The sequence below is a fragment of the Hetaerina americana genome, unplaced genomic scaffold (assembly GCF_022747635.1).
Source record: "Hetaerina americana unplaced genomic scaffold, ioHetAmer1.1.p SCAF_12, whole genome shotgun sequence".
Classification (NCBI taxonomy): Eukaryota; Metazoa; Arthropoda; class Insecta; order Odonata; family Calopterygidae; genus Hetaerina; species Hetaerina americana.
The window spans coordinates 11,766,210-11,779,054 of record NW_027286292.1 but is presented as its reverse complement, the minus strand read 5'-3'; the positions used below and the strand labels follow the sequence as shown (position 1 = coordinate 11,779,054).

General features: G+C 35.1%; 1 protein-coding gene across 1 annotated transcript in view; it reads left to right on the top strand.

The window, feature by feature from the left end:
- The window catches only part of Tsp26A (Tetraspanin 26A), a 31,280-nt gene extending 22,018 nt beyond the window's left edge, over nucleotides 1-9,262 (top strand). Inside the window, exons 8-9 of the mRNA XM_071582985.1 lie at nucleotides 4,528-4,638; nucleotides 8,984-9,262. Coding sequence (XP_071439086.1) covers nucleotides 4,528-4,638; nucleotides 8,984-9,052 — 180 coding nt within the window. The 3' untranslated portion in view covers nucleotides 9,053-9,262. The remainder of the gene's footprint in view (nucleotides 1-4,527; nucleotides 4,639-8,983) is intronic.
- Nucleotides 9,263-12,845: the final 3,583 nt, after the last annotated feature.

Below are 12,845 nucleotides of genomic sequence, written 5' to 3'. Positions count from 1 at the left end.
ACAATATTAATCTGTTCTACCAAGCCAACGGTAGTCGTTGATTGATATACAGAACTCTCTACTCTATGCCTACTACTACTACTATGCCTACTCTCTACTCTCTGGACTCTATGCCTAAAAAATATTTGCAAAACATTGCTACACCAAAAGTGTAGCAAAAGACGTCATCAATTTGTGACAACTTTACTGTCAACAAACATTGTCCCCCAAGTTGCTGTTTCAAGTGTGAGTAGAGGAAATAGTCGCTCTGTACAAGGTCAGGACTGACAGTAGCAGTCCAAAACTTGTCCAATCAACATTCCTTGCTCTTTAAGTTGGTTGCTAAGCATTTTCAGTACATACCTTGTGCACAATTTGTTATATCCAAGCATTTTCTTTACAGTGATGGAAAAAGTGGTGCAATCAACCAGAGGAAATAAATTAGCTTTATTCAATTGTTGACCAGATCACAGTCCTTGGTCAATTTTTTAAACGATTTCATCGTCCTGGATTGTGGGCCTGCCACTTTGCTCTTCATTCTGCATATTTGTGTGGCCATTTTTGAAGTCTCAGACAATTTTCTAGCCTTTTCTTCCCTCGTTGCAGTATGTTCATAAACTAGGCACAACTTACAATAAATTTGGGCAGCTTAAGATCCTTTTGTACACCAAAATTGAATCACACTTCGAACTTTACTACCTGTAAGAGAAAGATTTTCGCAGACATTGCTATCTGTATTCTCTGAATCAAAACAATAATTTCAATGGCTTTGGAAACAATCAATCAATGGCACTAGTATGCATACGACTTTGTTTTGGCCTGTCTATATTAAAATATAAGAAAACAGCCCTTACTTTTTGAATATGTCTCATACTGTGATCACTAATTGCCTTTTCACTTTCCTATTTCATTGAGAGAAAGTCTTAATAACAATGAATCGCCCTAAAGAAGATAGCATGTAGAATGGCATCTTCATTTCATAATTTTTATGGTTGAAATATAATAACATACATTGGCTTTATTATTAAGAAGTAGGATTAATTGGGTTTTTGACTTTGTTAGGCATGCCATTCCCCTTCTTAAGTCAAATACTTAATGTTCCTATGTTTTGATTTGAAAAATGATTCAAGTATGGTAAAATTATGATAAAGTCAGTCATAAAATTGAAGCAATTCAAAATTGGTAAAAAATGTATCCATGGAAATAGCATCCATTTTTCATTTTATAGATTTAAACTAATGTGAAGTTGTAGTTGTAGTGCATGTTTCTTTCTGGGGCTCAGTTAAATGTTACTAACCAGAAAATTGTTTAGTAGAACTATAAACTAGCTCCTATTTGTGCTTAATTTTCCATATAACTTACTGCATATAATTAGTTTCACTGAAAATGTGGTTACTAACTTTCCTGTAGAGCCATAGTTTGCTAATTGGTAAACATTATGAAAATAACAAAATGAAATGGTTTTTCCAGGCATAGGTTTAAAAGATCCATTAAGTTTAATAAATGAAACACCTAAAATGTCATTTAAATTTATTAATTTCATCATAGCCCTTGAATAGTGTCTTCATCTCATATTTTAAATGTTTTAAAGCTAGGATGAATAACTTGATGAGATATTCTTGCCAGTTCCAGGAATTAATAAATTCATCAATATTTTTCTTAATATTTGGGTAATCCTTTGATTTTTTCAATATGTTCCTAAATAATGATGAACAAAATGATTAAGGAAAGCAATACAGTTGTGGGTACGTGTCATTTTCTGCAAATATCCATTCTGTTTTCTATGCATGTCTGGGTTATCAGTATTTGGTCTACAAAAATTCTTTTTTGCCAAAAAGTATTTGTCACATCTGTGGTGTTATAAAATGTTTCTGAAATTCAAAATAGAATTTTAATGCTGTGCTGTGCATAATTTGAATTTGACATCTTCCTATAGTAAGAATTTGGGTAATTAGTATCGCCTTTTGCCTATATGTAAAGGGTGCCATGCACTACAATTTTGCCTGGTCACATTGCCTACAGCTGCCAAAGACATAATCATGTATGGCATGTAATATTAATAACTTTTATTAAAATAGAAAGAAAGACTCGTACTTTTCCACAGATTTTATTATACGGTACAACGTGTTTCACCGACTTGCGGCATCATCAGGTACCTGATGATGCCGCAAGTCGGTGAAACGCGTTGTACCATATAATAAAATCTGTGGAAAAGTACGAGTCTTTCTTTCTATTTTAATAATGGATATCAATTACTTCCACGAAGTGAAGCCTGAAACAATAGAATATATTAATAACTTTTATTGGTTCCAGGACATGAGGTCTAAATGCATAGAACAAGTCATATGAATATAGCACAAGTATGCACACTATGTAAGGAGTCAGAGTAATACAGATACATACGATACAAGCATATGAACTTATCAGTGAAGTAAAATGTGCTGTCTTCAAGATAGAAGGATAGTTTATGTTTAAACTGTGAGAATTTAAAGATTTATGTTTGTGTCCTTGGTAGGCAGTTAAGAAGTTTCATGTCTACATGGATTGGAAGTGGTGGTATCAATGAGTGTTTTAATCCTTCTCAAGAGTGGTTGCCTGAGTGGTCATCCAGAATTCAATTCAGAACATTGTGTGTCAATATGGGTTTCCCAGGTCTGAGACTAGTGTAGCATACAATCCCATGAATTTGTTTTCAGTGGAGGAACGTCGTCAATAATAGGAGAGAAAATGGTTACTAAAGGGATAATCAGACTGGTTTCAGACAGGAGAGTAGTATGTGTGATGTTAATGCAGTAATGAGTCATCAATGAAATGGAATATAAGAGTTAAATAGGATGTATATATTTGTTTTTTAGATTTCAAGAAGTCATTCAATAGATTAAATTGAGTAAAATGAATGAATGTTTTGCATAAAATAGGAGTAGAATGGAGGAATAGGAGACTAATTTGCAACCTGTACATGTCTCAGACTTCTCAGGTGTTAGTGGCAGATAGAAAGTTATGGGCAGTGTTAAGAAGCATGGTAAGACTGGGGTGTCCATTATCACTTGTGCTTTTCAACGCCTATGTTGGGGAAAAGTAAAAAGAAGTATGGAAAAACTGGAGATAGAAATGAAAGTCAGTAGACCATTCATAAAATCTGTTAGGTTTGCTGGTGATCAAGTTTTATTTATCCAGTTAGCTAAGTGCTTACAAGCATTAGTGAGTTGCATTAGAAAATCAGTGTGATGGAATGGGATGAGAGTTAATATAAAAACAACGAAGGTAATGAGATTTTTAAAGGAGAATTTGGTGATAAGATTTTGAGACATCTAATATAGCCTTACTCCCAAAGAGGTAAAGCTCTGATAGATGTTAGGAGGGCAGGAGCTAAAGTAGGTGGAACAGTTTACTGATATTGATAGTGTTTTGGATCAAGATGGTTGAAGTGGTAGGGATGTAAGAATTGGAATTGTATTAGGAAAAGAAGCTTTCACACGGAGGGAGTTGATGATCAGGATGCTAAGAAAGGTTTTATAAAAACAATGATGTGGATTATAATTTTTTAAGGTTTGGAAAAATGCTCAATGCAGAAATATGATGGGTGTAGATTAAAAGATTGTGGGTGTGGAGAATGATGGAAAATGCTTGGAAAGGAAAAGAGAGGAAGTTCTGGTCATGGTGGGGTAGGAGAGGGGATTGCTGGGAGAATTCTTAAAGGGCAAGAAAAATGGTTGCAGATCACTTTGTTGGCTGGAATGAAGGCAGGTAGAAATGTGGAATTGAAGAACATTGCAATGAAGTAAGTGGTTTAAGGCTGTTTTGTCAGTCAAGGCATAGTAGAGATGTTCAGCCTTTGTACTTCTAAAATCTACCTTAATACAGTGGAACACCAATAATTATAAATAATAAAACTACCTTTATATGGATTGGAGGTAATACTGTGATAAACGTTTTTAGAGTACTTTTGGGGGTATAACTCACACAAGACGTATTTTGGAGTGATGCATCTCAGTGGTATTCTCATCCTCCTAACACCAATCCTCATTTTAAGCATTGCACGAATATGATTCCTGTTAATATTTTAAAAATTGATTGGTAGTAGTATTTATTGTCAAGGAATCAGATGGTTGAAATATACTGTGCCAAAAAATGAATGGTTTAAGAAATTAAAGATAATCGGTAACATTCTTAGAATTGGAAATGATTAAATGGTTATTTATATTCCTTCTCTTTGCTATGTTATTTCCCAGTGCAAAAATTTGTTTTGATGTAGTTTGGACATTTCAGCAGCTGACCATGTCCTGACTAATATTTTTAATTGACCTGTGTTTTACCAACCATTTCATTTTTTTGTGGTTTTGGCAGGGTTATCATTGTCAAAGCAGTTTTAAAAGGCAAATTTGCCGCAATGACCCTTATGCAGTAAGACCATTTCACATTGTAATCAAAATTACGCATGTTGTGAATTTTCGCATGGTTTAATATAAAATTTGGTAGCCTTAGTGATTGCTTGATGGTAACTGATTCGCTGCTTGGGTATTTTCTGATAATTCATTGATGGTGCAGCCAGGTGAAAGGAGCATCTATGAGAGGGGTTGCCTCCGGGCCGGTGAGGAGTGGGTCGAGACTAACTTAGTCCCGGTGGCTGGAGTAGCTGTGGGTGTCGCTGTCCTTCAGGTATGCTCTCCCATTGCTTATCACTATTCTTGTAATCAAAATTAGATTTCCGATAACAAACTGGCCCATGGTCTCAATGTAGGTGGCTATATCATAAAAACGGTGTATGAATAGAGAATAGTTTTTGCCCTTGGACAGTTTGATATTTAAGAATATCTCATGGATCAGGAAGTAAGAGAAATTAAATGATACCTTTAAGTATCCATTCCTTTTTGACAATGCGTTAAAAACATGACATAAAACTGCTCGCCAATCCATGTGCATGTATAAAGTTGATAGTATTATGTGATTATTTCAGTAATGCTCACCAGTTTGGCCATCTTCCAACAAACACTTCTACAGTGCTATAGTGATTTCTTAATTTCTGATATTTGGCAGGAATTTCTAATGTTTGACAGCATACTTCCAAGCTGCACTTGGCTATTGCATCCTAGTAGAGTCATGGTTTAACAGCTGATTAAGGATCATAGCTCTTAGGTGATGCTGCGGTTATTTATTGAATTGTATTTATATTCATGTATAAGAGTTACTTCTTCCTGCAGACCAAGGCCAGTGGGGTGTTACTACTGAAATATTTCTACTTTGGTGTCTTTTTAAATATTAAAACTGATCATACTTCAGAATTAAATAAGCCATCTTAAAGTTTTTGACCCATACTTTAATATATTTGGTATTCACTTTTTATTTTTATTATACAGCTGGTTGAACTTTTTCCATGTCATTTGCAAAAACATGCCTGAATAGTAATTATAAGGACATCAGATTGGCCTGTTCTGAGGTCAGTGGTGAAAGAATATATTGAGTAATATTAACATGAGATAGTTATGGGCTTTTTCAATAAATGGCTCTTCAGTTGAACATTGATAGAATTTTGGAGTAAAGTAATTACTGCGTGTAATTAAAGAATAATTTGGAGATTTCCCTTTCATAGTTCAAGGTTGTTTGAAGAGAAGGGCTTTAATTTTTGATTAAATATCTTCAATTATGAAAATTTCTTGGTTGCTACTTAATTACAAGCTCAATAATTTTGACAATACAGCTGGACAGTTGGGATTTCAAATTCTAGGATTGTTAAATGTGAATTTTTGGAGTAGTCCAAAACTAGACAGTCTCTACAGGCATTCACATAGCTTTTCTGAATATTCCCATGTGAATGAACTACTCAACGTATCACATCTTTGACACCCATGAGATATTCTTTTATATCATGAGAAAGTAAAGAGTAAAAGTTCTAGCATTTTTATTTCTTGGTTTAATGATGGAATATGTGAGTAAAAGTTGGTGGAGGTAGGTTTGGCAAGCTCTATGAAAATTTTTCATGAGGTTAAGCAACATTGAAAACCCTTGCAGAATTATGATGTGGCAAAAATAATTAATGAGAGAGGCTGTCTTCAAGCTGGTGAGGAGTGGTTGGAACGAAACCTTCTTGTGGTTGCTGGCACTGCAGTTGGTACTGCTTTTTTGCAGGTAGTGTATCTATCCTGAAAGAATGATTTTTGGACACACTAGGTAAAATATTTGTTGAGGTCTAATCTACAGCCAAGTGTGTCTAGGTAAGTGTCGCTTGCCAATTTGAAGTAAATGCATCTGACAAGAACTGATCTCATTGTGAATTGGTTTAATAAAAGAAATAGAATAGTTAGACCCTTGTTTCCAGGTATTCACTGTGTTAATTTTGCTTCAGTAGTAAATGTAGGATTTTCTGAGGTGTGCATGGTGCACATCTTTTTTCCCTGAAATTAACTTCAAATTAGTGTGTGCCTAACTGGCACACGTTCATAGCCCTCAGATATTTCTGCCTATCTCTGAGGTGGCGTCTAGGAAAAATAAGTCAATTTTTTTATCACTCTGACCTCTTGGGCTGAAGATTGCATAGTAAAGTGTTAGGGGTGATCTGACTACATTCAATGGAGAAAAGGCTTTTAACTGCTTCTGTGACTAGTCTCCTACTGTATTGAGGTTTGACAGTTTTTATGTGGTGTAATCCCAAAATGTTAGAAAGATTTTCATTTTGTTTTATGGCCATGTGACTGAACCCTGGAGAGGTAAAGGTAGTCAGTTTCAGAAAATAATAAATAATGAACAAGTGTTACGAGGGTGGTACAATAAGTCCTTAGAAAATCCAAGAAATGGCGCTCATAGTATCGAAAATAAATTTTTTCCATTACATAACACTCCTAACTAGTAAGCTGTTAAAGTTTCAGCTGTATCCATCAAATAGTTTCATTGATGTCATCGATTGAAGTAAACAACTTTAATTTGTCTATAAAAATGGATAAAAATGAGTTTTTGAGCAGTGATTAAACACTTTTATTTGAAAGGGTTGATGCCGAAAGAAATTAAAGCGGAGTTGGATGAAGTTCATGGCACATCTGCTCCTGTGTTTGCAACAGTTTACAATTGGGTAAATGAGTGTAAACTTCGTCACATATCCACAAAAGATGAATGCAGATCTGGACACCCTGTGTAAGTGTCTACCCCCAAAATGATTGAGAAAATCCACGATATGATTTTAAGTGATCGACAACTCAAAGTAGAATAACAAATAGTAAAACAGCCCAAAATAGTAGAAGCCATAGGCCTATCACAAGGTACAGTAGCTTCAATTTTGCACGAAAAATTGGGCGTGAAAAAAATCTCGGCAACATGGGTGCTGCGTTTACTCACAGCGGAGAATAAACACAATCGTGTGGTCGACTCTGAGGTTGTTTTGGCGCTTTTCTGTTGCAATCCTGATGAGTTTCTGCATCAATATATAACTGTTGATGAAACATGGATACACCACTACACTTCAGAGTCAAAGCAACAGTCAAAACATTGGATTTTTGAAGGCAAACGGGCTCCGAAGAAGGCGAAGACAGTTTAGTCGGCCGGTGAGATTATGGCCAGTCTTTTGGGATGCTCGCGGAATCATCTACATTGATTACTTGAAAAAGGGAACAACGATAACAGGAGAGTATTATGAGTCATTATTGGAACGGCTGAGCAACGAAAACAAGGAAAAGCGTCCTCATCTGAAAAAGAAAAAGATTCTCTTTCATCAAGACAATGCACGGATGCACACCCACGCAGTTGCAATGGCAAAAATTATGGAATTAAAGTTCCAATTATTACAACATCCACCGTATTCACCAGATTTTACCCCCAGTGACTATTTCTTATTTCCAGACTTGAATAAATGGCTTGGTGAACGAAGGTTTACGTCTAACGAGGAAGTAATCGGTCAAACAAATGCCTATTTTGAGGAGCTGCCAAAATCCTACTTTTTAGATGGCTTAAAAAATTGGAAAAACGTTTAAACAAATATATAGAGTTGAAAGGAGAATGTTGAAAAATTAAAAAAAAATCCCAAAAAATTGTTTTTTCTACTTCTTTCGAAGGACTAATTGTACCACCCTCGTAGTAGGAATCACCATTCATCATGAATAAATCATGTAAATGTATAATGCCCTGTGAGTTTTCTACGCATATTAGGGTGGCCCTTGGACAACATGGAAGGCTGAGGAACTTTATCCTCCAATAATTACTTTGATTTTGTAACATAAAGAAACACCCACTCTTCATCTGACTCAATATATGTGATGATATCTCTTTTATATTTACAGTATAACCAAATTATTTTGATATAATTGAAATTTGAAATGGAATTGAATAAGAACCTATAAGCATGCCCAGTGAAGCACATAGGATATTATTTTCTTTTTAATCGTATCACAAGCAGAAAGTTATAGTTTACAGCAAACCTGTGTGTAGGGACAGGTCATATGTACAAATGAGCAGTGGAATGGCTCTGATGGGAACAATTAAGGATATAGTATTAAGGCAATATATACAAAGTCTTCCAAAGTATCTCATAAATTCTAATGTGCCCTGCACATTATAGTATAATGCCCATCCTCAAGGATCAAGAATCAGAGAAAGTAGTTTAGTATTTCCTTATTAATGCATTGTAGTTGGTTTCACCAATAAGCAAACAAAATAGTTTGTAATATACAAGGTAATTAAAACTTGCAATTCCTGTTCTATGACATTCCATTTAATTTATTAGTAATTTATTCATTACATTTATGTGATGTGAAAGCATGCTACCTTATTAAATGCCAGGGTACCTGGATAAACAGTTAGGATTGCATAGATATTGTGTAATGACGTGGAAAGTCAGGTAAAACTCTATCCAAATATTGTATTTATCTGTACTGAGTTTCATTGCGAGACTATGTGAAATTATATTAAAATTGTATCCCTTGGATATGTGCACGTTGTAAGTTTTGCCATTCAATTTATAAAATTATTATTTAACAGGTCTTCTTTCTATTAATTAATGGATGATTATGTTTTTCCACAGATACTGGGGATCTGCTTTGCTCAGAATCTACGAGCTGACATATTTGCACAGAAAGCTAAGTGGCACTGACAATTAAGGGCTCCCACTGCAGTCTAGCAACATTGCCCATTATCAGTGATTCAAACTGTCATTTTGACAGTATGTATGTAGTAAACTGATAGAGGCTTGTTGCTAAAGTCAAAAATAATACCAGTGGGAGCCATAAAAAATATCCTAATTGAATAATTCTTATTTAACTGCCATTGCTTTTGGTAGCCTAAGTCCATGCTCAAAATCAAGATCGACTGTACTATCCATGCAGAACTTGACCAGAGCTTCTGTACAAGGTTACCATTTGCAGTTTCTCTGATGATTGGCAGAGATGAATGTAACTTTAGCCACACTACAATAATGGGAAGTCTTTTGTATTACACTGAACTCTTCAATGTCATCCCATCTTTTGTCAATGTGTGCCGAAGTGATTAAAGAGTGAGGGGAAGTTGTCCTCAGTGTACCCATGATACTTCCAGATGTACCCGGGGGCTTAATTTCCTCCCATAGCATCGGAACTTAATTTTAGGTCATATGGTGCATTTTGATGCTAAAATTTGTTTGTTGGATCGTGGTGCTGTGGATTTTAATGTATTTATGGTGCTTTTGTCAAATGGTGAATTGATATTGCAAGGTTATTATGGACAATCTGACATTATTTAACCATGACAATTATTGAGGATGTTATGTTTAACTGCCAATTTATATGAAGAATGCCCCTGTATGAGGCAGTTAGTTGATGTAGGTGGAATGTGTTCTATGTTCCAAATTCACCTCTGACGAAATTCTAGCTTTTACTTAATGCTTAAAGAAATGACTACTTTATACTGAATATTTTGTCTTGAATTTTTATCTGAAGTTTTTACCATTATTTAAATATTTGGAATTTAATTTTACACATGTTAAAAAGCATTTATTAACAAGCCAATCCATTCCTCTGACATGCTGTAAGCACTGCCAAATTTGAGAGGAGTGCTTTGAAATCTGCAAGGCCATGTTTCTTGAGAAATATAATCTTCTCTCAAGTTTGTTTTTAGCCTAATGGTATAGAAAGGTGCATTTTATTGGTGTTGCTCTCAATGGAATTTGGTGCAGATGGTTATTCAGAACACCATAGTGAAGTGAATGAAATGAATTATCACAATGGTTTTTATATATGTGCATTGACAGCACTGTACAAACTTTATATGCATTATTATGAAACTATTTAACTTTAATTTGTTTGTTTGTTAATATTTTTCTTACACTTCAATCATGATACTCAGATATTTTATGACTGTTGGATTATATAAGGAATCAGCTCTCTTAGTTTACAGAAGACCTATGTGGGTGGTTTTGATGAAGGAAATGAAGGGTGGTTTTTTGTTATTGAATCACTCTTTATTGTATGACAACTCCCATTAGTATCTATAATGGATTATATTTTGATCATTGTTAGAGCCGAAGAATACCCAAGAAGTCTTCTTCCATTGTCTTAGAATGAGTGGCTAGTTTTGCTCCAATTGCCCATGTTTTTGTCATCAGGGGAAGCAGTAGCCAGAGGAGAAAATTTGTCATCCCTTAAAGAGTATGGAAATGGGGCGGAAGATCTATCCCAATGTATGTCAATTTTTAGGATGTTTACTTTGCCTCTCTTTTGTAAACACAAAATTCAATTAAGATGAATTTTGCTGTGCATTCTTGAAATGAAAGAAGTAACTTTGTAATTCCTCTCCAAGTTTTATTAAAAATACAAACTAGGTTTTGGCGTTGGGCATCATCATCAAAACCTAGGTTGTGTTTTTAATAAAGTTTGTGTAGAATTACAAATTTACTTCTTTCAGTTCAATATGTTGAGTAAATTCCATTATGTTGTGCCTGAGACCAAATATTTGTGCATTTTGTTTACCCAGAATGAGTGTTTCCATTGTCCTCATCTGAATGGTAGGATGTCAATTTCTTTCGCGGAGAAATGGTCGAACAGAAATTAATAATAATTATTGATATTTGAAGGGTTCAACCACTAAAATTATATCACAGTAAATTACTATTTGTCCATCACAGAGGTATAGCAACAGTTTTATGATGGGGTATGGAGAGGCACTAATCCCTTAGATGAAGATTATTTTATTTTTAGTCTACCTCTCGAGGTAGGTTTTTAATGGACTCGGGGGCTAATGTATGTTGAACTTCTAAGCCCTACCTCCCATGACTTTAAATACCATAACACAATACATTACAACAAATCATTTTCAACTTCATATACTGTCTACCTCCCTTCATTCCGTCCAACATGCCTAATCTAATCCTCCCCCTACCTCACCCAAAAATGTCAACTACATTCATAGTCTTCAGCATCCTCTTGCCCCTTAATGTGCCCTACATTCGCTTGCCCTGCCTCCTTCGAATTTCTGCCTGGAAACATCTTTTCTTCCTCCATCATACCTGGCTTGGGTTCATTTGTTTTATTTTCTATTTATTTTTTAAATTCTTATCCATAGAACTCATAATCCTCCATTCTGTGCTTATCCTCTTGCCAGAGTGGTAAAGTTTTGGAGGTAAGAAAATCTACCAACCCAATTAAGGTTGTCTCTAATCTTTATTTTACATCTACACCTAAAGCCTGTAACATCAATTGCCTCCCCTTTGTAAAATCTTCTTTACCTGATTCATTTCTTCAATATCCATACAATTTGCCCAATCTAATGTACTACCGTGATAGGTGAACTATTTGATCTGCTTTAGTTGATGCCCTTCAAATTTAATCTATTTTTGGAGTCTCATTTCCTCTGCTTACATGTTGCTGGATATCATCCCATGCCCAACGTACTGGTTCCATAATGAATTCAACAATAATTGCAGTCATGTGACTAATTGGCTAAATGAAGGTCATTCAGCTGTAAACCTAACTGATTTGATCATTTCCTCACTTACTTTGCTTACTGCCACTCACCCTTTCCTTGGTATATGTTGAAAAGCTGGGGTAATAATTGACAACCCTGTCTCATCTCCCTGCCTCACTCTGCCTATCTTGACTTCGCATTCACTAGCTGTCTTTACAGTCTGACTCATGTGAAGGTTTTTGGTAAGCCCTCTATCCTTCTGGTCTCTTCCTATCTTCAGAATATACATTGATTGTGCCCAGTTTCCTGTGTTAAAATCACTCTCAAATCCATGAAGCAGAAATTTATCAGTGCTCTCATCATTGTGTGGCAATAACCCCTACCTTTTCTAAACCCAAACTTTTCTTCTCCAAAGTCATTTGCCCTTTCTACTACTTTCTCTTGATCATAACTACTATCTTTTTGGCTTGTAAATCTAACTTTAGGTTGAATAATCATGTTGCTGATTTTTCACCTTTGTAATGGGAATAAAAATTAATTGAATCTAGTTCATTGGTCAAATTCCCTTCCTTATAAATGCTTTAAATGAATAAGCCGTCTTCCTTCCATGTTTTCCCAAACCTTTAAGCAGTTCCCCAATTATCTCAACCATCCTCACTGTATTCTTCAATTTCATTTCCTTTGATGACATTCATTTACCTGGAAATGAAGTACACCTGGGCCTAAGCTATCCCCATTGACATCATATTATCAGTCTATGCCTAAATTTACTGGTATAATAAATATCTTTACCACAACATTGTTCTCTGTAACCCTCTTATGAGTCTTTTTTGTTTCAATTGTATTTCCCTGTCATATCACTCAATGTGCATGCATTTTCCCATTTTACTTCCTTCCTATTCTTTTACCTTATTTTACTGTGGATCCGATTCACTAATCACTGTAAACACTTCATATCAACAAACTGCTTCCTCCTTATTTTTCTCATTCTTTATTCTCACCTTATTTTG